This window comes from Daphnia pulicaria, chromosome 9, assembly GCF_021234035.1.
Source record: "Daphnia pulicaria isolate SC F1-1A chromosome 9, SC_F0-13Bv2, whole genome shotgun sequence".
In the NCBI taxonomy this organism is placed as follows: Eukaryota; Metazoa; Arthropoda; class Branchiopoda; order Diplostraca; family Daphniidae; genus Daphnia; species Daphnia pulicaria.
In genome coordinates this window covers 487,616-513,534 of record NC_060921.1, presented here as the reverse complement: position 1 = coordinate 513,534, position 25,919 = coordinate 487,616, and the positions used below count along the sequence as shown (strand labels likewise).

At 39.9% G+C, this 25,919-nt stretch overlaps 8 protein-coding genes across 12 annotated transcripts in view; 3 read left to right on the top strand and 5 right to left on the bottom strand.

Annotated features, from left to right (window-relative positions):
- LOC124312826 (exportin-1-like) overlaps positions 1-25,919 on the top strand; it is a 639,300-nt gene that overhangs the window by 395,836 nt on the left and 217,545 nt on the right. The window lies entirely within an intron of this gene.
- LOC124312831 overlaps positions 1-25,919 on the bottom strand; it is a 154,738-nt gene that overhangs the window by 79,108 nt on the left and 49,711 nt on the right. The window lies entirely within an intron of this gene.
- On the bottom strand, positions 4,973-5,516 carry LOC124313531 (glycine-rich protein HC1-like). Its single transcript, XM_046778500.1, has 3 exons — positions 5,405-5,516; positions 5,263-5,341; positions 4,973-5,176 (listed from the first exon to the last, which is right to left on the bottom strand). Exons 1-3 carry the CDS (start codon positions 5,426-5,428, stop codon positions 5,055-5,057), a joined length of 225 nt encoding a protein of 74 aa, XP_046634456.1. The 5' UTR covers positions 5,429-5,516; the 3' UTR covers positions 4,973-5,054.
- LOC124313520 (neuropeptide-like protein 31) lies at positions 6,548-7,133 on the bottom strand. The gene is made up of 3 exons (XM_046778488.1): positions 7,019-7,133; positions 6,796-6,913; positions 6,548-6,725 (listed from the first exon to the last, which is right to left on the bottom strand). The coding sequence occupies exons 1-3, from the start codon at positions 7,034-7,036 to the stop codon at positions 6,577-6,579; spliced, it is 285 nt and encodes a 94-aa protein (XP_046634444.1). The 5' UTR covers positions 7,037-7,133; the 3' UTR covers positions 6,548-6,576.
- LOC124313527 (glycine-rich protein 3-like) lies at positions 11,130-11,829 on the bottom strand. The gene is made up of 3 exons (XM_046778495.1): positions 11,673-11,829; positions 11,466-11,568; positions 11,130-11,397 (listed from the first exon to the last, which is right to left on the bottom strand). Exons 1-3 carry the CDS (start codon positions 11,688-11,690, stop codon positions 11,261-11,263), a joined length of 258 nt encoding a protein of 85 aa, XP_046634451.1. The 5' UTR covers positions 11,691-11,829; the 3' UTR covers positions 11,130-11,260.
- LOC124313311 (glycine-rich cell wall structural protein-like) lies at positions 13,266-14,162 on the top strand. Of its 2 annotated transcripts, none has more exons than XM_046778168.1 (3): positions 13,266-13,409; positions 13,477-13,847; positions 13,923-14,162. In XM_046778168.1, exons 1-3 carry the CDS (start codon positions 13,302-13,304, stop codon positions 13,939-13,941), a joined length of 498 nt encoding a protein of 165 aa, XP_046634124.1. In that variant the 5' UTR covers positions 13,266-13,301; the 3' UTR covers positions 13,942-14,162. The 2 variants fall into 2 exon arrangements, with proteins under 2 accessions (XP_046634124.1, XP_046634125.1); XM_046778169.1 differs by having other exon boundaries at positions 13,477-13,854; positions 13,921-14,162.
- On the top strand, positions 16,134-17,155 carry LOC124313511 (prisilkin-39-like). Of its 2 annotated transcripts, none has more exons than XM_046778474.1 (3): positions 16,134-16,605; positions 16,656-16,885; positions 16,951-17,155. In XM_046778474.1, the coding sequence occupies exons 1-3, from the start codon at positions 16,588-16,590 to the stop codon at positions 17,006-17,008; spliced, it is 306 nt and encodes a 101-aa protein (XP_046634430.1). In that variant the 5' UTR covers positions 16,134-16,587; the 3' UTR covers positions 17,009-17,155. The 2 variants fall into 2 exon arrangements, with proteins under 2 accessions (XP_046634430.1, XP_046634431.1); XM_046778475.1 differs by having other exon boundaries at positions 16,156-16,605; positions 16,674-16,885.
- On the bottom strand, positions 21,036-25,876 carry LOC124312896 (sodium/hydrogen exchanger 3-like). Of its 3 annotated transcripts, XM_046777445.1 has the most exons (19): positions 25,251-25,876; positions 25,033-25,185; positions 24,708-24,971; positions 24,429-24,625; positions 24,097-24,353; positions 23,818-24,035; positions 23,542-23,744; positions 23,382-23,471; positions 23,254-23,324; positions 22,932-23,123; positions 22,758-22,866; positions 22,543-22,680; positions 22,386-22,467; positions 22,255-22,311; positions 22,090-22,186; positions 21,635-22,025; positions 21,388-21,547; positions 21,158-21,239; positions 21,036-21,091 (listed from the first exon to the last, which is right to left on the bottom strand). In XM_046777445.1, exons 1-15 carry the CDS (start codon positions 25,393-25,395, stop codon positions 22,095-22,097), a joined length of 2,268 nt encoding a protein of 755 aa, XP_046633401.1. In that variant the 5' UTR covers positions 25,396-25,876; the 3' UTR covers positions 21,036-21,091; positions 21,158-21,239; positions 21,388-21,547; positions 21,635-22,025; positions 22,090-22,094. The 3 variants fall into 3 exon arrangements, with proteins under 3 accessions (XP_046633401.1, XP_046633400.1, XP_046633402.1); XM_046777444.1 differs by having other exon boundaries at positions 21,388-22,025; XM_046777446.1 differs by lacking the exon at positions 22,543-22,680 and having other exon boundaries at positions 21,388-22,025.

The window sequence follows — 25,919 nt, the reverse complement described above, 5'->3', positions numbered from 1 at the left end:
CTTTGGAGTGGAAGGAAGTTTCTAGATTATGTAAATATTTGGCTTCGATATCAACTTCTTCTTCGAAATGACTTTTTAGGCCAATTGAAGAGATTTTGATATTGGGTTTTGATTGGGGTCCACTTTTGTTTACATATTCGAACGTTTTTTTTTTACGTTAAGGTTAACAAGACTGTTGCTTCAGGTGCAAGGTCGAAAAATTTTTTTTTTGCACGGGTGAATCCGTCTTTTAGGTTCAAAAGCCGCAATTTGGTTTTATGGGCTTCTACTTTTACGGTTGTCTTTTTGCATTGTTGTATGATCATTGTTTGACTGAGGATTCAGATTTAAAATACCAAAGGGAGATTTGATCGGGCAATTAGTGCAGTCCCGTGTTACATTGAATTCTTCAATTTCGCAATTCAACATTCTGTGAACTTGCGTCGTCATCCAAGAACCTTTGCCTTTGGCAGGGTAATTGAATGAACTTGCATGTCCCGAGACTGACATTTGGTTGCCGTCACAAGTCTTATACTGAATCATTTTAATGCATTTGGGTGTGTAACTAGTTGGTGGGGGTTTCCAAGTAAGTGGTATCAAAAGCACCAAAAAAGTAACCGACAATGGTTTTCTCTCGTAACCATTGTCTACACAAATAACCTATATTACTTAAGGGTGGCTCGTTTTTGCTAATAACCTCGTATATGATTTCTACGGTTTCGTCATATTGGGGCTGATTGCAGAAGGTGGGCTCACCTACATCGAGGATTCCAAAATTCTTTTTTTTCACGTTTAATCCGTATCGGACTGGAGGTTAGTTGAATTCTTAAGATTATAACGAGTTTTCTAAGATCTTGGGGTTGGATCCTCATTAACTTTATCTGAATCACTATTAATCTCTTGTGAGCTAGTGGTTTCTAGGTTTTGTGTTTCTTGTGCGACAGAGTCTTGTTGTGGACTGGTTTCAGTGTTTGAATTAGTGGTGAATGAATTATCTGGAGTTTGAATAACGGTTTCACGATTTAATTCTTGTAAGTTGGTATCTATGTAAATTTTTTTTTTTCTGATTTTTTGGAGGGAGAAGTTTCATTCGGTTTACATGTACGACTAATTCACTGTTAGCTAGACCAAAATTTTCTGTCTCACGACGTACTGTATAATTTAGAGAACCCATTTTTCTAGTTACGACATAAGGTCCGTCCCATCTAGGAGAGAATTTGGAACGAAGTCTCATGTGAAGGAGTGTGCAAATGTCTTCCATTAGGTTTAGCATAAGATTTCTTTTGAGCAGTAAGTTTTTTTGTTTTTTTTTTTAAAGGGCTACACTCTTAAGTATAACTTTTAAATTTTGGTCTTTCATAGCAACGGCTATCATATATCGGGTTGCATATTCCGATATTACAAGTATGTACCTATTTCCAGTATAGGTTTCGGGATGCGGCCCTATTATGGCTATTGCAACGCGTTGCCAAAAGAAGGTTGAGGGCTCTGACAGCTGTAGAGGGACTGTCTTCTTTCCGTAGGCTTTGCGTCTAAATAATTTGGCCAGAGATATTTCTGAGAAATACGTTGGCTTGTTATTTTAAGTCGTTTGCCTTTTTTAATTGTTCCGGTACCACGACTTCAATAAGTTTCTTGCTTAGGTCGATTCCTTTAGCATATTCTTTAGACTTCTTATAAATACAATAACGGTCTTTAATTCATGCACCTATAAAAAAATTTCCTTTCCTGTTATAATGCTTACGTACTTTTATTTTTCGATTCCCTTGACTGTGCTGGATTGTGGTACAACTTGTCCGCGGATGCCAGTACGGTGTCAGATTGGGTTAACGTATGATAATAAAATTATTTTCCATCGGGGGAGTTTCCCGTGGATGTAATGATTATCAATGGTTTAGATCTTAATTAACTCTAGTGCCGTGTACATATAAACTTGGAGGGTTAGAATTGCGTGCATGATTTTGTAAAATTCTTTATGAAACGTGGACCACTTAGGTCAAATCTGTAATTGTGTATTATTTTATCAAATGCTGGGGAATTAATTTGAAAAACTTCCTTCGCCGTATTGGGAAGCATCCGTGTCAATTAGATACTGGCCGGGGTCTAAATTCGGGTGTCCTGGAATCGGCGGAAAGATTAGTATTGCGTTAACGCTTCGTGATTAACCCCTATTCTTTTTAGTGAATTCTTCGTAAAATTTGTTAATATATAAATTTTTTATTATTTGCAATTCCTTCTGGTCTACATCCTTGGGTACCGGGCTTACTGCTTTTCCTTTTAGGGAGTTTTGGGTTTCATCCCTTTGGAAGAAATTATGTGGCCTAAATAGATTATTTCTTTTCTTTGCCAATTCGCATTAGCTTAATTTCGAAATCTGCTTCGCTGGGCAGTTTCAAAACTGTGCGGGATGTGGTTTGATGGTGTCAGAGTAGATGATTACGTCGTCGAGGTAAACTAGTGCAAATTTATTAAGTACTTTATCTAGGATTTGGAACATTGGGCTTTGGAAAGTAGTTGGGGAGTTACAGGAACCAAAGGGGGTCGGTTAAAAGAAATGTTACATGTCGTAGGTAAAAGGTGTGTTTTTTGTTGTTGTTTACTTCTGTCTACCAAAAGAATTTGGGATCTTGGAAAAGAATTTGGCTCCTTTTAAGATAACTTAAGAACTGGTCTTTGATTAATGGGATAGGGTAGGGAGGAGTCCAAACGGGAGTTGGGTCTGTCAATTCTATTTCATGTGATACTAGAGATGTTCTGCCTAGGTTTAACATTGATTCTGCGAATATGTTTTTAAATTGTTCGAATAGAGATATGAAGGACGTCTCTATTTCGCGTGTTAAATGAGAAAGATTAAATTTAAATTTAAGCGTTTGGTTCATTACTGGGACTTAATGAATTGAGGAAAGAAAGGAGTTTTAGTTTTTTTTTTTTCTCTATTTTGGCAACTACTGTTTTTGGTTGATGAAATTGAGACCAAGGATACGGTTCGAACATAAAAATGTGTGTTTGATTAATATCTGGCAAGGAGAGAAAAATGCAAAATATTCTACGATAAGGGAGGGGTGTTTCTTTTGCGGTTAGACTGGTTGTGTGAAAAAATGGATTTTAAAGTGGCTAAAAGTTGTATGTGACATAGTGCTAACTCAGGCGTCTGCGAGTGTACTAATGAAGTGTGAAGTTTAAACGAGTTAAAATTGTGACTAATATCTAAGAAAAAAAAATAGTTGGGAAAAAGTAGGTTAAACAAAATAAGGTGAAAAAAAAGGGGGGGGGGCTAGGGATTGTTGTTAGGCCGGGGGTTTAGTTCTCTAAGTTCTGATGTGGTCATGTTTTTAAGAAAGGTTTTAAGTTTAGGAGGTTTAATATTTGTGTTGGTTTTAAAGGTTACTGTTTTGGTTATTCTTAAATTTTCATAAATAATTTTAGGCATTATTAATAAGGAAGAGGACAATATAAGTGAGAAGCGTACCTTATTTTTGAGTGGTTGTGATGAATATAGTAGAGTTTTTGCAGAAGTTACCAGGTGATTCTAGCTGTTTTTGGGCGGTGGAGTGTAGTGGGGTCGTGGAGTCGAGCTGAGTTGGGCGCCAATTTGTAAAGAAGGCGAGCGTTTCAGGAAGCATTCACTTGTATTACCACCGAGCACATACACACACTTATATAAGCACTTCACTGACGGGAAGAGAGGAGCGGGAGAATAGAGAGGGAGGATGGAGAGGGAGAATAGAGAGGGAGAGTAGCAAGGTAGAATAGAGAGGGAGAACGGCGAGGGAGAACGAGAGGGAGAACAGCGGCTGGCTGGCGGAGGAGACCGCGGGGGTGGTCGACGAGTGACTGCTGCTGCTGCTGGCTGCTACTGACGCTACTGACTGGCTGCTACTGACGCTACTGACTGGCTGCTACTGACTGCGAGGATGTCGTGGCTGCTGGGTTATATACCCAAGCGTAGTCGGTGCAATTTAGAGATAGCTCTAAATTGCACGGTGATTGAAGGAAATTGGAACAGGGGAAAAGGTACCCCGAAAGGTTTGACAAGGAGGGTAATAGGAATATGTATGGGCAATAATGAAGGTGAGTGATGGGGTCTGACTCGGCAGAGTCAGGATTGTTTGGATATCTAGTTATAGATAGGTAAGGGAAGCTGAGGTTGCGGAAAAAGGGAAAGCGATTGGGAGGAGAAGATCAATAGTTGAGAATACACGGAAATACATTACATCGATCATCGACACGAGGTGAACTTTGGCTACACAACAGTCCGTTTCTGTACAATCCGTACGTGTTAAAATAACCGCAAAAAAAAAGTTACACGTTTTCTGCTGGCTTTTTATTTCTTTAATACTTCGCCCGTGGGTATACAGCTGCTCTCAATATACAAGTGCGAGGTAATATAATACGCATGCGAATGGCGGTGTCCGACAACATTGCAGTTATTGGCATCGGACGAACGAGGCGACTATTCAACAATGTCTCGCATTATTCTCTTGGTAAGTCGCCTCGTCCAATTTTTCCAACCATTCTTTCAAATTGACAATCAAATCAGTTTGACGACAAATGTTTTCTATAACAGTTGGCCCTGTCGCTTGTCGTTTTCGTCGCTGGCAAAGAGGAAGAAGAAGACCCGCTCACCAAATACATGCACTGCCTCTTTGTCGAAACGCCCTGCACCGAAGAACAAGTTGCCCAGTTGCAAATGCAAATGGCCGCTCTCTTGGCGACCATTGACGAGGAAGAGGCGATGGGACTGGGTGGATTCCCTGACCTGCAGGTACATATTACCGCACAAATCACCAATAATGTTAGGCTTGAATGAAATTTTATAATTCTCGGTTGACTTTTCAACTTAGAAAATGATCGAGACCACCAGCCCTTGATTTTCATTTGACGGAAATGGACCACGGAACAGTTTTAAATTGGTATAGAAATATTTAAATAAAAAGCCGTTGACCGTCTCACTGTACACAAAATGTTAAGAACAAATAAAAGTCAATTTGGATGAGTGTTTGCCGTTTGGTTTATTGAGGCTTGAATTCAGTCAAAAATGCAATTCCGTGCGTTATTGAGTATGAGTTGATTAACTAATAGATTTCGTCAGAACCTCCACCGTAACCGCCGTATTCTTGGTTGTATCCGCCGTAATTGTTGTAACCACCATAATTGTCGTAGTTACCATAACTGTTGTAACCATCGTATTGGTTTCCTGAAAATAATTTTAAAAAAGTTAATGACAAAATTATTATTTTAAATGAAAGGGACTTTATTTAAAAATCCAATTTGAAATCTGACCGTAGTATTGGCGCTTTTGACGAGGTGCGGCTTCAGCGACACCGACCCAAATGGCCAGCAAGATGCACAAACTCATCACCTGCAATCAGACACAAATAATTGAATGAACTCATTTACATTTGTCGGGTTCGATTTGGCTTACCAGAATATTAATTGGGCGACTCATGTTGTTGCGGATGACTCTGTTGGCTGCTATTGACGATTGTCGAGTGAGACCGGATGGGCTTTTTCCTTTTTATACTCACGCCCAAGTGAAAAATACTCCCAAGGCAACAAAGGAGGAGAGTATGGTCAAACTGTACACATTCGAACCTTTTTTATTTTCAAAAGAAGAAATAATTGCGGTGGAGCCTGTCAAGCTCATGAGTTCATAGAGATCATTATTATTCACTCTATAGACGTACGGGTAATAGTTCCGCAGTCCAAATTGAATGAACCGTGACTAAAAGAATTACATTTTCTATCGTCTGCCTATTTGTCGCCTTGTCCTTTTATAGTTTTATAGTTCAGTCCCCCGACAATGAACCCTCAGCATTTTCACAGAACAAATAATAGTATTCTAATCAAGATGTTCTCGATTTTTTCCAGCCTTACACGGAGTTCGGCTTTTAATGAAAACGACAGCAACTGGTTCCAACTGGCCCAAACTGCTTTCCTGTATTCAGGTGGTTTTCTCTTCCACTGGCAGAAGGGCACCTTCATCGGATGGAACAGCCGTCGGCCAAAGGCTTTTTTTATTCCTTCCCCCCTTTTTATATTTAAATGGGAAAAGCCAAGGGGCTGTGTGGCGGAGGAGGAAGCCACCGTGAAATCAAATATGGACGAATTATGTCGTCGTCGCCCAGCTATGACACAACGCGCTAAGGTTGTTGGAACCATAAGGATGTTATTCTTTTGCTCATCAGCTCTTTTGCTGGTTTCAGTCTTTTACACGGACGCGCTAGCATCTTGAATAGCTGAATTGATAAACCGCGGTTCTTTTTTATATGCACGTATTTTTAATTCAATATAGACACTCGGGTTAACTTCAAGGTGAACTCAATTAAATCGCTGGGAAAAATATTTCTGAAACTCCAGATTTATTGTTATTCAATTGGAGTGAAGCGGATCGAGATCCAGTGCGGATGGAAATCATCCAAGTAGGGAAAAGCGGATTAATTTTTAAGCAAGTCTAACGGCGACGAATATTTTTTAAAAGACCTTTTTGTTTATTTCACGTAAATACATTCGCAACGTTTGAAACATATCAGAAACGAGTTTGACAGAAAGGACGAAATGCGAGTTATTTTACAGGTACGACTAGGATGGGGATTGTTAGTATCTTTCGTGAGAGTGGTGATGATGGTGTCCACCGCCGTAACCACCGCCGCCGTATCCTTGGTTGTACCCTTGGTTATACCCTCCGTAATTGCCATAGCCTTGATTGCCATAGCCTTGATTGCCATAACCCCCGTACTGCTGACCTGTTGATGACAAATGAATCGATAAAACGTCATGATCCATTTTTAATTACGAATCATTTGTTTGTATTACCATAGCCTCCGCCTCCAAGGAGTCCGCCCAAAATGCCGCCCAGTTGGCGTTTCTCACGTTGGGGTGCGGCCTCGACGACGAACGCGGCCACAACGGCCAACAGGACGCAAATACTCAACTAGAAAAATCAAATCGGGACAAGAAGAAAAGATCAGCAACAAATTGATTAAATACAGAACTCGTGCAGTGCGCAGTGTGAAGTAATAGTGAGACAATAACTTACCAGTGTAGTGCGATTCATGTTGGTGGATGTCGACTGATGTCCATTCGACCTCAATCGAAGGCTTTTTATACTTTACCGACCAAGGCAGTATCAACCCGGTGGTGGAAAGCTGAAGGAAAAATTTTAATTTATTACATCACAAGGTTGGATGATGAGGGGAGAGAGTTTCTTCGTCTGCTGCCCCTACTGGATCTGTGCAACAACAAATCTAGTTGTATAACCAACAAGAGCCCAAGGCGTATACGGGGAGACATTGCGTCACCACGAACAGGTAAACAAGCCTCTGATTATTCATATCAAGTCGGAAACAACGTTCAAGTTGCTATGTGCATGACTACAGTGGTATTTAAGACAATGTAGAGCCAATGGTGTGGCCTTTCCCGGTGAGGTCGGATTTCGGATTGCGTCACTTTTAGAATTTGGCTGTTGTTGCTCGTTATCGGATATCACGTCCAATTTAAAGGCCGCTTTATGTTATTTTGCCCTGCGTCAATACTCAATACTAAACGGAAAGTCAACACATGCAGCATCCTAGCTTGCCTTTCTTTAAACCAGCTGTTCTTTCTGCGGGTTTCATGCACATTTTTATTTAGATCTTATTTTTTTTTTTTAATTATTCCCTCAACTTATTCGGTTATTCCTTTATCGTTTTTGAGGAGGGAATTTGATTTTGTATTCTTTTTCTAATTTCTATCGATATCGTAAGGATGCTGATTAGTGCTGATTAGAAGAAAATTAGACAAGTGTCGTCTGCTATCTTTGAGTTAAAAATTTCGAAAAAGTCAGAGACAAAGATTTAGATTTATCTTGTTATAATTTATTTGTTTCTGATAACCGTCATCCTCCATGCTGTTTAGCGGGTAAATAAAACTAAGAATACAAATAGAATGTTTGTGCCATTGTGGGAACTTCGATAATTAAATGAGTTTAACCTTTCGATTCGTCGTTTAATAATGTATTAATAATTAGAGGAGCAAATTTCACTCGTCGGCACGGTGCGGATCATTTAAACAAGAAGGGGGTGGGGTATAATACAAACAAGGTGAAAAAGAAAGAAATAATAAAAATCTTTAGTGAAATTCTTCTTCGGCACTTTCGAATTCCCCGAATCCTCCGCCGTTAAATCCGCCGTTAAATCCGCCGTTAAATCCGCCGTTAAATCCTTGATTGAATCCACCGAATCCTTGATTGAATCCGCCGAAGCCTTGATTGAATCCGCCCAATTGTTGGCCTAATCCAAAACGTCATGTTGCGCATCAGGACATTTAGTACTATACACACTTGGTTGTTTTGTTATTACCTTCAAATCCCAAGATGCCGCCAAGGAGTTGTCGCTTCTCACGTTGGGGTGCGGCCTCGACGACCGATGCGGCCACAACGGCCAGCACGACGCATAGACTCAGCTGGGAATTCAAATCGCGGGAAAAGAATCAAAAATCAGTTACAAAAGTAATTAAAAAACGGATTCAAAAAGAGACCAAACTTACCAGGGTAACTCGATTATTCATGTTGATTGGTTGACGATTGTGTCGAATGATTTGTCCACTCGGTCCCAATCGGCGGCCGCTTTATACTCCGAGTGCCAAGGCAGCCAGCACTACAGTGCTGGTGATATGGAAGGCGAAAGGGAAAAATTGTGTCAGTGTCATTAGAGTAAATGTCAGGCCACGAATAATTGACTTGCCAAGCGACAAATGGAACGTACAAGGAATGACGAAGGTTTAAGGGGGGAAAAAGTGTCCCGTAAGTGAATTCCGTTGTGATCAACAACAAGAGCATTTGGAGGCGCGTTGCGTATCGTTACCAACTGGTCAACAAGGGAATAACAAAAGCCATTCAAGTTTAACAAGTTTCCATTCGTTTTTCATGTAGTAACGTTTTTTTGATTTTTTAAATTTCTCCTGGGTGGATGAAATTTCACTGATTGACTTGCGCGTGTTAAGTTTAATTTGATTGCGACAATTCAAGACCAGCGTTATCCTTCTACAATAACTTTTGGACACTTAACTGTGCAGTATAGTCAATCCAGTTTGAACCAACCAAGAGCCCAAGGTAATGTGAGGCGTAACAGTTTCACAAACATTTAGTATAAGAAAAGGGCACTGGGAACGCAGTTTAGCCATGAGAAATACCTATGCACATTTGAAATCGTATCAACACAAAAAGTGGTTGCCCATGTATATGGGAGTCAAGGCAGAGAGTGGAGGGAAAACCCAGTGTCATGCGCAGCTGCCGAGGGGTTGTCAACTCAAAAAAATCCTCGTACACCCTCGGATTTTTTCAAAAAAATCCCTAAAAAATCCCAAAAATCCCAAAAATCCCAAAAATCAAAAAATCAAAAAAATCCCAAAAATCCCAAAATTCCAAGAATTTTGGTTTAATAAATCGACATAATTTTACAAGAATCGATTTTTTTCGTTATCGATTCTAATTCCCCTTACTGTGTTAATAATTCCCCTTGGGCTTCTGTCTGTCTCTTGGTCTGTCTGCTGTCAGTGCCATGCTAGGAATTTTTGATGGGAAAAATGACTTCTATAAATTCTGGTATTTCTAGAGAGGATGACGATACAATACGATGGAAAAGGCTAGGGTCGACGTCAAAATGGAATTGGAAGCACTGGGGGTTTGTTTAGGCGACTCAGATGACAAAATTTTCAATTTTGACGCGCGTTTAGCCTTTAAATTAAGCGAGTCGTTGGAAGCGCCAGCCCCTACTGATGATGACGCTTTTGAATTTGATGAATGTGAAGAAGTTGCTTGCGAAGGAGAGGATACTTTTAATTTCATTGATTCCTATGAAAAGAGTTTATTGAAATCAATTGAAGGCGCGCAGCTTACAGATTACAGTTCCTTGTTAGAAAGCAGACTGATAAAATATTGCGAAAAGGAAAAGCCAGTTCGTGATACTGACCAAGAGATTTTGTCTAGTCCTTTTATCGTTATAACAAGAGAAGATGGGACCGTAGTAACTTTTAAAAAGCAGACAATAGTATGGCTTTGTGAAAATGGAGTTAAAAAACAGAGTAACGATCGCCTCAAAAGAGTTGCTCATAGCTCAAATTTCTTACTTGCACAAAAATTGATTATAAATTTTCCGGAAAAAAGGAAAATTCGTATTGGGGATTGGTGTATGTTTAAGAGTGATGTAACTGGTAGAGGTAAAAAAAAGAAACAAAGAGTTTTGGTGGGACGTGTACTTTCTTTTATGTTGATGTCCGGGGGGGAAAATGAGATGAAGCAAATCATTTATAACTGGGACGGAGAGAAAAATGTGGGTGCTCAATGTGATTGGTATTGTTTTGATCATGTCAACCAGCAATTAACAGGAAGACTTATCGAGCAGCCAATGTTTGCGCACGGGTATCATTGCTGTAGTAATTATATATGTAGTTTGCCTCCCCCTGTGATAAATAATGAGTCCCAACTTTTGTTTTCTTCCGATATCACTGTTATGGAAATGAAAAACTTAATAAAAGGATTCTGTCTTTAAAACTTGTTTATTACATAAGTTAAAAAAATTTTGCAAAATATCTTAAAAATCCTGAAAAATCACGAAAATCTTTAAAAAATCGAAAAAATCTTAAGAAAATCTAAAAATCCCCCAAAAAATCAAAAAAAAATCGTAAAAAATCTGAAAAAATCAAAAAATCTGAAAAAATCTGAAAAATCTGAAAAAATCTGAAAAAATGATTTTTGGATTTAAGATCCGTACACCTTCGGATCGAGTTGACAACCCCTCGGCAGCTGCTTTCTCCGAGTGATTATATGATAACAAGTCGGACCGTGCCAGTTAGATTTGTGGATACCCTTTTTTCGTGCGCTTCCCTGTTCGAACAAAATAATCTTCCATCTGTAAAAGAAAACAGTTGACCGTTTGCTTTTTGACCTGAGTTATTAGCTATACTGAAAATTGAGGATAGAAATTGAGATGGGCCAACGGGTGCGTATGTCGTGTGGGAGTTCAATGTCCTTTGGTTAAATATTTTGAAAATGCTAGACAGCCGACGACGCGACAAACACCTTTGATCTATATTGGCCATGGTATATAATTAGACTCAATTGCGACAATCGAAAGGGTGCACAGTACACTCAACATTTTTCGAAAATTTTTGGTTTATTTTTCAAATGATTTAAAAAACATATTTGATAACAATAGCAGACACGAAAATATTTCAATAGCCATTTGTCTGACTGAGATGCGGATCAAACAATTAAATGGGAATCGTGTCAAAAATCGAAAAATTAATATCTTTCGCGAGATTCACCGCTGTATTCACCGCTGTAACCACCGCCGTAACCCCCGCCGTATCCTTGATTGTAATATCCTTGATTTCCGTAGCCTCCGTATCCTTGATTACCATACCCACCGTATTGTTGGCCTGTTGGATTCAAAAGAAAACAAATCAAAGAGTCAAATAATCCATTTCCCATTTGTTTCAAATATCACCATAGCCTCCGCCAAAGATGCCGCCCAGTTGAGGTCTCCCACGTTGGGGTGCGGCCTCGACGACGAACGCGGCCACAACGGCCAGCAGGACACAGAGACTCAACTGAAAATGCAATTCGGGAAAAGAAGAATAGATCAGCGACATGCAGGTGACCAATTATAAAAAAATGAAACGGATTATCGTCTTAGATAATATTTAACTTTTACCAGGGCAGTGCGATTCATGTTGTTTGCAGAGTGTGTCGACTAATGCCTAGCTACTCTTCCGTCCATGTCTTTTATACTTTTGCGGAGCAATGCAGCAATGGCAATGGCGGATGGCGAAATTTCATCATCAGAGAAAATAATCGCCGCCGCCGACACTAACGTACATACAAAGGCCTTCGGGATGAGAGTTTCTTCTTCTTTTCTCTTAAACGTCAAGCGGAAAAATCCAGTTTGAACAAGCGCACGAGCCCAAAAGGTATTCAAGGTGTTACATCATGGCAAGGTGAAAAATATTGACGACGCACTAGCCATGGAACGAAACATCTAGACATTTTGACTAACATACAACTGAGTGGTGTTATTTTTTACCTACATGGGAAGTAAAGGGCAGAGTCAGTGGGAAAACCGGTCGTGAGCTCGCAGCTTTCTACGTCATTAACGAGTCAGCTGTAGGCTACAATTTTGGGTGCGTGTTGTTGTTGTTGGTTGGCATCAGAGTACGTATACGGCCAATGTTTTTTCCTTTGCCATGTGAGCTCAATAGGAGCCAGAAAAATGAAATGGAAAGAGGAAAAAAACCGTTCCGCATAGTCATTGTTTGCCGTTTTTAGCGGTTTGCTGCTTGATTGCAGTTGATTCTTCACGGAAAAGAATTGGGCGGTCCGTGCACAAAAGTCATCGAGTTCAACGACCTTTTGATTATTGTGAATAACGATTCTACAAGAAAATTCGTAAACCGCGCCAAAACCGCCAACCAATCGTCTCTTAATGGATCATCACCGCAAAGCCATTCATTTCCCGTATTGTTCACATGCGATGAGTATTACGTAGTGACAATTGCAGCTAAATATTTTGATGGCGGAAAATGTTCGACTGCTGTTGCGCTAATAACCTGCCCCGATGGTACAGCCAATAATGACGCCAAACATCTTTTGACAAGTGATGCCATTCGTTATTGGTATACTCGCTGACATTGTTGCTGGTTTGACTCTTATAACATTTACAACCGAATCTTTACAGTTCGTCCGATCAGCTTGTCCAAAAACGAGCGCACTTGCGCATAGTGCTAATTGATCGTAAAAGTGATTGAACAAGACTTTTGTGTATATTACCGTTATACTTATATTTTGGGTGAATCGACAGGTATTTTATTGGTGGGAAATAGTCAAGTCGATGTTACGCCGCCCTTATCGGCCCGCATTATCGGCCGAGATGGCCGGCGTGTTTACTATTTTTTTAAGAGCATCGAACACGGAAATTCAAGGTGACCTTTTGCTTCGCAGCAGCCAGTCCGAGCTTCATTCCGCCTGGAGCTATGGTTAATAACCACAACAGCAAGAAGAAGAAGAAAAGAAGAAGAAGCAATAACTCGCTCCACAGCAAATGTACTTCTTCCATTTCGCCGCCGAGAAAATTGTTGGGGGCGCTCACGCTCTCTCAGCTTATTTTTGTGACGCACGTGGACTTTGGGCTGTTCCATTTTTCAAGGGCTATAACCTGCTCGTGTGTAGTTGTTACTATTTCTTTTGTTCGGCGCCAAAGCTCCTCCTGTGTCCTCCAAAGCTTGATACTTGGTTAGGCTGCTATACTTTTAATACGTCAAATGGCAGACCTTGCGGGTTTTGCTGGATGGAACGGCCAGGTATAAAAGCCGAGGACGGAAGACCAACAACAGCGCAGTCAGCCAGTTGGCACCCAACAAACAGCACGGATTCAACCATGTCTCGCATCCTCTTGGTAAGTTGCCAGCTTCAAACCTCTCCTAGAATTAACAATTAAATGATCATTGAAATTCATTTGACAGATTGCATTGTCCCTTGCCGTTTTCGTGGCTGTTTCCTACGGTCACGAAGGCCCAGCCGGACACACCCACCCTGAAGATGCCGCTGTTGCTCCGCTGGATGCGAAACCAGCTGCCGAAGCGGTTGCACTTAAACCGGCGACCGTAGCAGCAGGAGCGGCAGGATCAGCGGATGGACGACCCAAGCGCCAATTTGGACTCGGCTACTTGATCGGATCGGCCTTGGGAGGAGGAGGCTACGGCTACGGCCGACCTTACGGAGGCTACGGAGGCTACGGCCGACCTTCCGGCTATGGTGGGTATGGTGGTGGATATGGCGGTGGATATGGCGGTGGATATGGAGGATATGGACATGGGCATCGTCCATACCACGGGTAACACTTTGATTTCCTTGAGAATTAAATTTGAGTCGCTGAATTTTAAGTTTTTCTTTCATGTTTAATGAATAGCTATGGATACGGAAGATAAATCGATTGATTTTTGACTGCCCAACTGCCGATGTCGACCTGTCATCAAAACTTATACTCATCCGAAGACGATTATTCCCCCCTCCCTCCCTCGCGTTACGTTTGGATTGACAAGATTTGACTTTTCTCTTTTGTTATTTTCGCATTTAACTGTTATTCCATCGTGTGCGTTTGTCTGTTATTTGTTGATTTTAATACATCGTACTTTCGTTTGGCTTCCAAGCAGAAACAAAACAAACATTCAAATTTGACGCCAAAAATGCCAAAATGTTTATTTTTATGTCTCGTGGCAACGGCGCAAACCATTTCCATGACAACGTCGATCATTCAACAGACGGCCAGTCGCCAAAGTTTGTTCGTTTTTTTTTTTTTTAGTTTTGAACAATTATTTAATTCTATTAAAGCGAAATTTATTGCTGTTTGCGACAGTCGGGAACATTACTTTATTATCTCTGTGTGTCGAGCTTTCATTTTTATACGAAAAAATGATAATTTGCTAAAGTTATGTAGCAGGTAATATTCTGTGCGAGTTTCACACGTGCTTTTTACCAGAGTATCGTATTTGTGTTAGCCGAGAACTTGTCATTTGAATACTTTTGAATTTCCAAAAGAAATAATCGCTTCGTCACTATTGCCCTGCAGAGTTGTTTACACAGCCTCTTGTTAATGAACAAAAGGGCAAGAAAAAGCTTTTACGTAACACTGGCAAAGAATGGAGGAAGGAAATTTAAATTTTAAAAGACCTTGACGTTTCCTTACACTGACTGACTGACTGTGGAATCTGTTTCCATTTCCTTTGTTTTCTCAGCAGGTGACGTGCATGTAACAAATGACTCGGCGTGCGGCCTTGAAGGCACGGATATATAAACCACGTTCTGTGGTCTATGACGACCAACTCATCGACACATCACTTTCGTGATCGCCAGCCAACGCCACAGACGCCATGTCTCGCAGTCACTTTTTCTTGGTAAGTTCACTTTAAAGGCATCTACTTTAATTATTATTTCCTTTAACTTTATTGTAATTGCTTAAAAGATCGCCCTGTCGCTCGCCGTGGTGGTGGCGTATTGTTCCGCGATTCCGGTGGAAGTGGACGAGGTTGCTGCCAATCCAGTAACCATTGACGAATCGTTAGCTCCCAACGAACGACCGAAACGTCAATTTCTTGCAGGACTCTTGATTGGAAAAGCTCTCGGCGCTGGTTACGGTTACGGATTGGGTCGGTCGGCTCATTACGGAGGCTATGGATACCCCGGACACTACTACGGGAGACCTTACGGCTATGGATACGGGTACCTAAAGTTATTTAATTTAAACTTCAACACTCGAAATTAAAATTAACAAACGTTCCTGTCTGTACAGAGGCCACCACTACTGGTAGAAAGAAGATGGACTAATATTTTTACGCATTTTGACGAATTCCCAGTTGTCATCGTTATTGCCATTAAGTATAGACATGATTAACATTATTTTGATGGCTTGGCACCAGCTTCACATGCGTATGTACACCGTTTACTAACTTTGATGGAATTATTGGACTGCAATTCGAGTAAATATAATTTTTTATTAATATTTCGTAATTATATCGTAAGATTTTCATTTCAAATTTGACACTTTTAACAACTAGTCAGCGCTTAGTTAAGGGAGCTGTCTTGTGTAAGGCAATTAGAATTGCGTCACTCTTCAAAAACAACGACAAAGCAAAAACCATTTTGAAAGTGATTTGAATGAAGGTGCAGACATCCACCAGTGTACCCGGAGACTGTTTCCCCTTTTTCTTTTAACGTCAAATTCCATACAAGGGCAAGGTCAACATCGTAAACAGCCAACAAATGCCGTTCTAGACTCTTCTGTAAAAACAATTTCTTCATCGAGATGACCTTCGCTTTTATCTAATGTGAAGAATAACATTTTACCGTCCAAATTAATGCGTGTCACATAGCGGCACTGGTTCGATCCTTTGCATTTGATTCTCCATCCTGTTGCCCTAGCGACACATCGCCCGCATGCTGATGTTTTTGGTGTTGCAGCTGCACGGCAAGTAGACGGACGCGCCGATACAATCAACGGATGCCTGCGTTCCTGTTTCACCGAGCGCGATAGATAGTCTGAGCAAGTTAAACTGGTTTATTTTCCAAGAATCAACTAACCAAACGAAATTATATTTTTCAGCCTATCGAGTCTACAAGGGAAAACCACATCCAACAACACGTCGAGGAGAGTTTATTTACCTTCTACCGCCTGCGGCTAGATACAAGAGACTATGGAAATAAGCTGCCAGCATTTCCATGTATGGATTTGGTTGGCTCGACATAAAAACATTTGAGTTAAAGTTTAAGAAATAATCATTCCCAGGGAGAAGAGCCAAGAGTCAATGGCCTTTTGTTTGAACAATGGCCCTCAGTTTTTCCATATTTGTCTTTTCGGCTGACGAATCAACCCGAGATTCTCATCAGGTGAATACTTAAACATGTACATATATTTCTTTTAAAACTCTCCGCGTGACTTGGCGAGTTTGCCCGACTTGAACTGTCAAGGTCGATGGTGTACAAGCGCCTTATAAGCGCCGTATATAAATGGAGCCCATCGTGACTCTGTCGACTTATTCCTTTGTCAGTTTCGATCCTCTCTAGACTTTTTCTGCGAGATGCGTCGCCTCTCTTCGGTACAGTAAAATTATCCCCATTGAAGTCAAACTATTTAATCTGAAATTAGTCATTCTCATTAATGCAGATTGGCATTTGCTGCGTTGTCTTGATGGTGATGTTGGCCGTGACTTTCGCCGACAATGAAGACGATGACACTCGCCAAAAGAGACAATTTGGCGGAGCACTTGGACTACTCAACGGATTGGCTGCTGGTTATGCTTACGGATATCCGTCGTATGGATTCGGACGCTATCCTTATTATGGACCATTTCCATATGGGCACAACACACCATACCGGTAAGCGAAAATAAACTGCATTTGGAAATATTTTTAAATTGATTATTTTTTCTTTGTCACTCCAGTTACAACCCATACCATTATGGCCATCGGTTCGGCTATGGTTGGGGAGGTTATTATTAAAAAGACGAGGTGTCGATTCTACAAATAAATAAATATCACGGTGAAATGAACTCTTGGATTCTATCAATTGGTCACTATGCAAACTTCGGTATTGGCTCATTGTGTATGTTCTATAGACAAAAATACACGAAACATTTTGGTATGGTACCCTGTATATGTAATATTTTTAATGCAAAGCAGTAATGTTATTTTTAAAGATGTACAATATCACTAGAATTGAAAAATTCAATGTTGTGTCTCAAAAAAACTAAATTGCGTTTTTGGGACTTGAAGTGTCAAAAGTGTCCAATAGATGACATAGGTGTTATTGTTTATCAGGTGATGGTGGGTTGTTGAGTTGAGTGGTTGTCAAAAGTTTTCTTTAATTTTTCCATGAAAGTTACCGATGAATTCATCACTTCAAGTTTATTTCTGTGCAACTTGTTTGTAATGTGATTTAGGCCTATGTGTGATGGATCACCTTTCATATTTCTTATTATAAAGTGTAGGAAGGAACGCGAAAGGGAACAAGGAGCCTACTACCATCAATTGACAATGACAGACAAGTATTGTATTCCTTAAGAAATGCGTAACTTTTATTTCATATTATCTATTATTTGACATAACAGTCCATGGGTAATCTTCAGGTTAATTGCAACAACTTGGGAGAAGTCCTGTGAAAAGACGCAGGGCACATCAGCAGATTTGTATTTTTCTGAATGTTCTACTCAAGTAGTAGGTAACAACTAACTATACCTTATTGCATGAAAGTTGGAAATTTATTGGCATATTTCCTTTAGATTCAACAGGACTAATAGTTTGATGCCAAAGTTAGTTGGAAACTTGGAACCCTAACTCAAACACAGATAACATGTTGCGGCTGCCTTACACAGGCAGCAGGAACGAGGCTTACAGGCAGGAAAATGATTATTTTCTTCACAAAATTCAAATTGTAAGTTGTATTATTTGTCTTGACCCTCCATACTTGCTGTTAATAGTATAGATTGTTATGTTGAATTAGTTAGGAGAATGATCCGAAATAGCTAACTAAAGAATTTGTTTGTTGGGAAAGCTGCTGCAGTAATCTAGTGTCCATCCCCACTTGATTCATTTCGTGCCAGCTAATGAAGGGCGTGATGAATTCAAATTTAGCTGCTGCGTGCTGTCTGCAAGCAAGCAATCCAATTGGCTGTCGCTAGGTGGCGCGAGTGTCTTCAGGGACCGAATTCGGCCATTTTGATCCTTGACGCAGCAGAAGTGAGGTGCCGGTCGTGACGTTTCCCAAAATGAAAAGGTATTTTTTGTTAATTTCTTAGGGTTCTAAATAATTAATGTTAGATTTCGATGTGTAAATTTACAGGTGATTTCAATACCAATTTGTCAAATCATCTAACTCGGACTTGAGTGCCTGTTCATTTTGCCGAAATGTCGTGCCTCGTGTGTCTTGCTGCCTGTTCCCGTACGTCTCGTCCCATGCAAAAGCTAACGTAATTATTTTTATCCAATTTCCCACTAAAGTACTTTGTTAATGTGACTAGAGATCAATTTGCAATTTGAATACCTTACCAATTCTAACTTCCTTTGTAAAATTTAAGATATTGGAGAGATCTGTTGGACTGCGTAGTTTTGTCTTACTCCTTGTATTCTTTTGTCCTAATGAGTCCTGTTTGATTGTGTACACACTGTGTTTCCCTGATGGTAATTTTTTTATTTTATTAAATAGGTCTGCTGTTGCCTACCTTGTTGCAGCCTGATGGTGTAAGATGTGATGAAGACTGATTGAACTGTTGTATGCAGCGTGTCCTGTGTTATCCAGAAGTAGCTGTGCTGGTGGTCTCCTGAAGTAGCCTGAAGTTGCCAGTGATATCTGGGTTGCTGACTTAAAATATTTTTAACTGTTTTCATTTGTGATATTTGCTTTGCAAGTGGTATCTCATGTTGATGAACTGAAAAATTTTTATCCGTTTTTATTTGTGGTTTTGCTCTGCCAGTGATTTGCTGACTTGAATTGGTTTTATCTGTCGTCTTTTGCTCTTTAATGGTGGTTGTTTTTAGAAATTAATAAAAATTTGGGCTGGAAATTTTTCAAATTGTAATATTTTTATATTATAATAAGGCAGTTTAAAATGTACAGTAGAAAGAAAATTTGAGTTTAATAATTTATTTATTTGAACATGTCCGTGTTATTGTATAAAGAGCGAAATGTCATGAATGCGGTTAGGTTGATAGGGTTTCCGTTTGTTCTGAGAAAACGTTCACACAACTAACCAACATAAGACATTTTTGTTTACTTAGGGAAATGGGACAATAGATTCGCATTTTTAATTTGTCTAAATCTAAATAATTTATCAGTCTTGAATTACAGCAACTTCTCAGCTTCACCAATGGATCAGATCTGGAACGACGGCGTACGATTAAACTGAAACGAGAACGGAGATTTAGTTACTATTCAATAATTAAAAAACTATTAATCCAGCATTACCTCAACATATGTACAAGTAGCAAGAGAACACACCAACAAAATGCCAGACAGCCATCAGGCAACACCAACCATTTTGCACACAACAGCTCAACACAGAATGGACACCAACATGGTATTTTGAAGTCTGATGTTGAACAGCAGGTCTGCAGAAGCTCCATATCAGTGGATCTCTCAATCGGAAAATGACTGCCACACTAGCCATCACCACCATTAACAGCTTCAACACCAAACTGACAAAGGAATCTGACTAAGCAATAGAACATAAGTTAACCAAGAACATTTTCAAACAAATAAAAAAAGGGAAACTCAATTCTGTTCAAGAAATGCTATAGTTAAAGAAAATTGTAACTTTTCACAAGCTGATGAAAATCTTTTCACAAAGGCTCTTATTTGGAGGAGTTTGTAATTGTCAAATGTCATCTAAATCAAAGTTTTATGCCCAACTGGAGTAATTTCAAAGCTAAGAACACATACTACAATTTAAGCAAAAAAATGCAAACCCACTCAAGGTGTCGAGTGGGTAAATTGTCACCATTTCAGATTTCCTGTCTTCTGCACGATTTCATCTCACAACATGGTAGGGACCACAGAGGCATCTTGTTGATTTGACACTGCACGTTGAGAACAACATCCACCAACCTGCCAAAAAATATATTAGATTAGTTAAAGACTTTTCAGACTACTATAAACTAAATCCATGTTCTCACAAGCTTGATTCAAGTTCATCTCTCGACTGAACAATTCGCAAATTAAATCACAGAAAATATTTGCAACTATTGTGTAACTTTAGATTACAAATAAATGTATGATAATTGGTTATTTAAAAAGCTCAATTTCTATCAGAAACTCAATCACAGAATTTTAATATGGGAACAAAGTCTTAGGATTATTAAGTTACTCAACATAATTACTGGAACTGTTCTAATGAAGTACTTTTACATGTGACGAAACGTGCAACATTCAGCAAGAGACGAGATTTTGAACAAGTGTACAACAGGCATGGCCACATGGAATTAACAAGTATTGAGGCCATGTTGTCCGTAAATTGACTACACGATTAATTTAAATTTAATAACCTTAAGGTAAAAAACCCGGACTTACCGTTTTTATGACGGCAAATTTCAGGACATCCAGCAAAAAAGAGTGTAACCATTCTCGGACAGCGTCTCGAAAGAAAAGAAATGGTGAGAGGTATGTCGTCTCATCACTCAGGGTTTTGATTACCCCCCCCCCCCCCCTATTACCAACATTCTAGGGCTGAATAGTTCAATCCCTAAACACACTGAAATATTTAGCCACCTAGTGACTGCATTTTTCGAATTTGGAAGGGTTGTTTTTTCAATTTTTGTTTTCATTAAAAAATAAATCAAGACAGCACATCACCTAAAAAAGTCTGAAAAAATACATCATATTTTCTAGGTTTGATTTAGAAAAAGTTTAATATATTTTTTTCTAAAACAACCCTTCAATTCGAAAATGGGCTGTCAAGTAATTTGACTTCAAATTATTCTGTATTTTTTTTTAAATTCAACCTTTCAGAATTGTTCCGATGCACACTAAAGCTTAGTCCATTTCTTCCACTAACGCCTCCTTGATAACGTCGCCGTCGCGCATCGAAATAGCTGTTGGGAAATCAAATCATTTGTGTCAGGCGAAAATTGAATCTTTCAATCGAAAATGGGCGATACCTTGTTCTCCTTGTACTTCACTGTCGACTTGAACAGTAGATGAACCGGGTAAAACGGCAGCGCAAATGTCGACGAAGAAGATCTGATTCGACACAATAACCAAGTGAATTTCATTTCTCAATTAGAGTTAATAACAACATCTCTTATTACTAATTGCCTCATCAGAAATAAGAAGGTTATGCAAAATTTGAGACTTCTACACAGGTAAATAATCACATGGTTTTGCTTACCATCTGAATAATGAAATTCAGTTTTTAGGGCGACGTGTTGCTGCTGTTAGAAGAAGATGAAAGCTCGAGGCCCTTTCACATATGTCATTGGGAAACGGACATAGGCTTTCGTGTGCACCGCGTGCATCCGGAAATGCGCCTACGTTTCTAACGTTTCTCTCTGTATTTAAGCATGCAAATCTACGTACTGTTACTCTGTTAGACTACCAAGGTACAGGACTACAAACCCTTTACCCGTTCATATTACCCAAAATGGCATTTTAGACAGTCAAGTCTAATAATCAAGTCAAATAACTGCGGAGTTCTTTTTTTTACTTTATCAGTAATACAATAGACTTCCGGAAACTTCAGCTAAGAATTCTCGACAACCCAAGCATCCAGAGACATGACGTTTATATCGACGCAGTCCACATTCTCAATCACTTCTTTATTTTTCTTTGCTCCCTGTATGGCCAATACACAAATAATAGATAGCTCCAACTATGTATGGCAATTATTCTAACTATGGCAGTGACTTTGTGCGCGCTACTGCAAATTGTCACTGGGTACTTGGCAGTTGTTAATTGCAATCGTTGAAAATGTTTAACAAGCAGAGTGATTGAAGAAAAAATATGGCTAATCCTCGTCAACGAATGAACCTAGAAAATTGCGCAATCAAAAAAAGGATCGAAAGAGACCAAGAAGAGGGGTGGGCACAGTTACTTCTTTCATTTTGGTGATTCGATGCAGTCACGTAGAGATGAATAATCGCCACATGTTAAAGTCGAACCTTTCGAAGAGCTTCTTAAGGTGTCTCCCTCTAAAAGTGAATCTGAATTATTACCTAGCAATAAAAGGAATAAATAAATAGTCTGAAAATTGTCATACGTGGATTGAGAACTGGGGAGCAAAACAAAATCTCTCCGTTTCCTGTCTCTTCGACACCTAAAATACGCAACGGATGATGTTGAAGATTAAAACATTTGTTTGGAATGGACCGATTTATGATTGGAACTTACTGTTGCCTGTTGCCCGGTAAAAGACGTTGAAATCGCATCCTGCTGCTTCGTCTATATCGCGCCGATCACTTGTTTCACGGAACTATTTAACGCCGGAAAGTTAATTCACTAATAATAACTGGTTTACAACTATAAGATTTTAAAAGCTTTTAATGACCGTGATCGTGCGCTCCACTCGCTTCTTATTTCCAACTTGACATTCGCTGATGGCCACTTGATTAGCAATAACATTTCTCGATTGATCAACGCTCTGACTACCCAGCGCGTAACGAAAACACCTCGAATGGCCAACGCTCTGGAGTGAAACGAACAAATCGATCAGCTGTAATTTGACTCAACAAAGGATAAGTTTTTTAGTTGCCACTTTCCCACCTTGCAACGATAAAGTTTGCACGAATGATGACATGTCCTGTTGGTCCAGCTATCTTCCGTCGTCGTCAAGTCTTCGTTGTATTCGTAGAATTCAACTACTTGATTTTCGCTAATGCAAAAAAAAAATGGAAAATAATACACTTGGGAATTTAGAAATATTAATTGGAATATTACTTTGGTTGTGGGATATTGGTCGTCGTATTCTCGTTGCAAGGTTCTGTCAATCTCGCACGAGTGTTGCATCGGGCCAATTCAGTTGCCTCAAGGACTGTCAAAGCCCAGTAGGTCTCCGTGATTTTAGGTTCGCGGTGTTTCTTCCCGCGGATAAAAAATGGACGGATGTAAGCGTAATCCCACTGCTTGAATCTTTAAATAAACAAAAAAAAAAAAAAAACACCCTCAATTACAGACACCTAAATTAGCCGTAATTACGCGTACGTAATTATGTAACTGTAAATTCAGAAAAAATGGAAATTTAGGGAAAAATAAAACTCACTTGTTACGAACTTTGACACTGTTGCATCGACCCAAAACATCATGAACTCCTGCCATCATATAATCGAGCATCTAGTGATAACTGGAATTAATTTCAATGCTGTAACAGTCAAATTGAACATATCGAACCCTGTCATGGAGACGTTCGTTCATCGTTTTCTCCCGGTGTTCTTCTTGTTTCACCTTGAGGAATCTCACAAGCGGTCGGATGGTGATGCCCTGTTGATGAATGAAATTCGAATTTGTTACTGGCGTGGGAAAGTGGCGAACCAAATCAATTCGAACTGACCTGGAAGAAAACGGTGAAGAAGACGACAGTGATAGTTGCGGTTACAAAAAGCGGCTGACGGGGGATGCGACCGGGATCGATGAGGAGAACCAAAGCGAAGGCGATAGCTCCACGTAATCCGCTGTAGGACATGACCAACTTTTCGACAAAATTCAGTTTGTGAAGGCGGAAATAGTTGGCGATTTCCGACAGGAGAAAAACGCCTGCAACCACAATTCATAATTTAGAAAAACGAAATTGATGTTTACCGTACAAAAGAGTTTCGGGGATTTTTACCAATTGCTCTGTAGAGCGTGCAGAAAAATACGGTGAGGAGAATGAAGGCCGTGTTCCACTCGTGATGGTCGTTGACGGTAGTGATGCCGAGAAACATGAATATGATCGATTCAGAACAATTGCTGATCGCCTTCAGTCCCTTGTTGATGGTCGTCAGGGAAGCGGGCGACACATTCTCTGCCATGTAGTTCTTCATTGTGATACCGCAAAACATGACCCTGATTAAGAGAATTATTTTGGTCAGTCACGTAATTTAAAATACATCAGCTGCTGACATACGAGAAAATTCCAGATAGTTGGAAGGCTTCAGCATTAATTAGAGCCCCATAGCTCATAATGAATACAAAGATGGGCTCGATGACCGGAACACGGTGGGTAAATTTGGTGACGAAACCGGCCAGGAATCCCCAAACGATGCCGATGATCGTTCCGCCAAGAGCCAAAACAATAAAAGCGGCGAATCCGGTCAAAACGTCTGCCGTTTCGATTTTGTCGGCGCCTAGAGTGACGTAAGAGTCACACATGTTATACAGAACCTAATTGAATAACCATGATTTTAGAAGGAAAAAAAAACCCAGATATTACACAATGAGAAAAAAAAACATGATTACCACAGAGACAGCATCATTCATCAATGATTCTCCAAAGACGATTATGTAAAGGACTTTTGCGACGTTCACTTCTTCAAGAACTGCCAGCACAGTCACTGGATCGACGGCGGATATGAGAGATGAGAAAAGGAGCGTTTCCAGCAAAGAAATCTCGAAACCGTAAATACCAGACAAACCGCAGGCCCACAGACTAATACCTTCGTGAAAAATAAAAGCACAAAATGATATGGTTTTCCTGTAAGATCCGGTAAAATCGTTCGTGAAAAGTGATCATCTTACCTATGCAAATGGCGTTGAATATTGTCCCGGCCACGGCGAAGAGGAGAATTGTGCCGAAATGGTCGAAAAAGAGCCGATTGGGCATAAAATAACCGGCATCCAAAATGATGGGCGGCAGCATACAGAAGAAAAAGATGGTCGATGACAGTGGGGACAGCACGGCCGTTTTGGTGGCGTACAAAACGCCTCCGACGGCGAACCCGACGACGACTAAGCAACAGGTTTCGGGGAACCAGGCTAACAGTTTCGGCCAACCATTCACAACTGAAAAGGGAAATGTGGGAATAATATAAAATATAGTAAATAGAAAATGGCTATTTTATACCTGTTTTGACTATGCAGACGCCGAGAACCCACATGCCAATCGCAAACGGAACGGCCACTCTCGGGAAATTGGGTTCGGCAATGGGAATATGATGTAATGTACTGTTGGTTTGCGTAGGGCTCCCATGTTGCAACAGATTTTGATTACTTCCCACTTGAAATTAATTAGAAATAAAAGATTTTAAGATTTAAACTAATTGTAACAGCAAATTAAGTTACCTGTATTGGAATGGATCAACTGTTTCGTTTCGCCCAGCTGTAATACATTTGCTGACAAAGTCTCTGTTGTTGGGTTGAACTGTTGTGGGAATGAATTGCAAACACTGAGCACACAGAACAGCGACAAAAGAGCTAAGCAATTCATAATTGAATTACCCCAACTTGTTACACCATAATTTCGATAAGACCTTATTCTGTTTGCGCCACGTTCTGAACTGAACGAGGAAAAAAAACAACTCAACCTGGGATTCTGTCGGTTAGCAACAATAGCGCATTTTCCCCTAACGAAAGTCGTTGAGAACGAGAGTTTCACTAGTTAACAAAAATTCAGCTGACAAATACATAACGATGCAAGTAATACATAATTGACAATCGGCTCAGTTTAAAATTCAATGCTGCATGCCGTCTGTACAGTTATACCCGTGACTTCCACTCATGGCCGAATAATTAAGTACTATTAATCTGTAAACGAATCGCTTTTCAAAAATCTCGTGGAAAGGGAAAACCCTTAAAATTTGTACAAAATTTAAAAAATTCGGTCGATCTCTGAATTACAAGATAAAAAATAAAAACAGAAGAAAACGGAGAAAAATTCACAGTGAAATATGACGAGAGACGACTCACCCAAGAGTGGAATTATTCTTTCGATCAGGCAGTAAACTATTAAAT

Coding starts and splice junctions, on each gene's coding strand:
- LOC124313511 (XM_046778474.1), top strand. Junction 16,886..16,950: donor GGGCACAACACACCATACCG/GTAAGCGAAAAT, acceptor TTGTCACTCCAG/TTACAACCCATACCATTATG.
- LOC124312896 (XM_046777444.1), bottom strand. CDS start 25,395: ATGAATTGCTTAGCTCTTTTGTCGCTGTTCTGTGTGCTCAGTGTTTGC. Junction 24,972..25,032: donor CGTCTGCATAGTCAAAACAG/GTATAAAATAGC, acceptor TTCCCTTTTCAG/TTGTGAATGGTTGGCCGAAA. Junction 22,681..22,757: donor GCAAACTTTATCGTTGCAAG/GTGGGAAAGTGG, acceptor GTTTCACTCCAG/AGCGTTGGCCATTCGAGGTG.
- LOC124313520 (XM_046778488.1), bottom strand. Junction 6,726..6,795: donor CCTTGGAGGCGGAGGCTATG/GTAATACAAACA, acceptor TGTCATCAACAG/GTCAGCAGTACGGGGGTTAT.
- LOC124313311 (XM_046778168.1), top strand. CDS start 13,302: ATGGAACGGCCAGGTATAAAAGCCGAGGACGGAAGACCAACAACAGCG. Junction 13,410..13,476: donor CCATGTCTCGCATCCTCTTG/GTAAGTTGCCAG, acceptor TTCATTTGACAG/ATTGCATTGTCCCTTGCCGT.
- LOC124313531 (XM_046778500.1), bottom strand. CDS start 5,428: ATGAGTCGCCCAATTAATATTCTG. Junction 5,342..5,404: donor GTCGCCCAATTAATATTCTG/GTAAGCCAAATC, acceptor GTCTGATTGCAG/GTGATGAGTTTGTGCATCTT. Junction 5,177..5,262: donor TCAAAAGCGCCAATACTACG/GTCAGATTTCAA, acceptor AATTATTTTCAG/GAAACCAATACGATGGTTAC.
- LOC124313527 (XM_046778495.1), bottom strand. Junction 11,398..11,465: donor CATCTTTGGCGGAGGCTATG/GTGATATTTGAA, acceptor TGAATCCAACAG/GCCAACAATACGGTGGGTAT.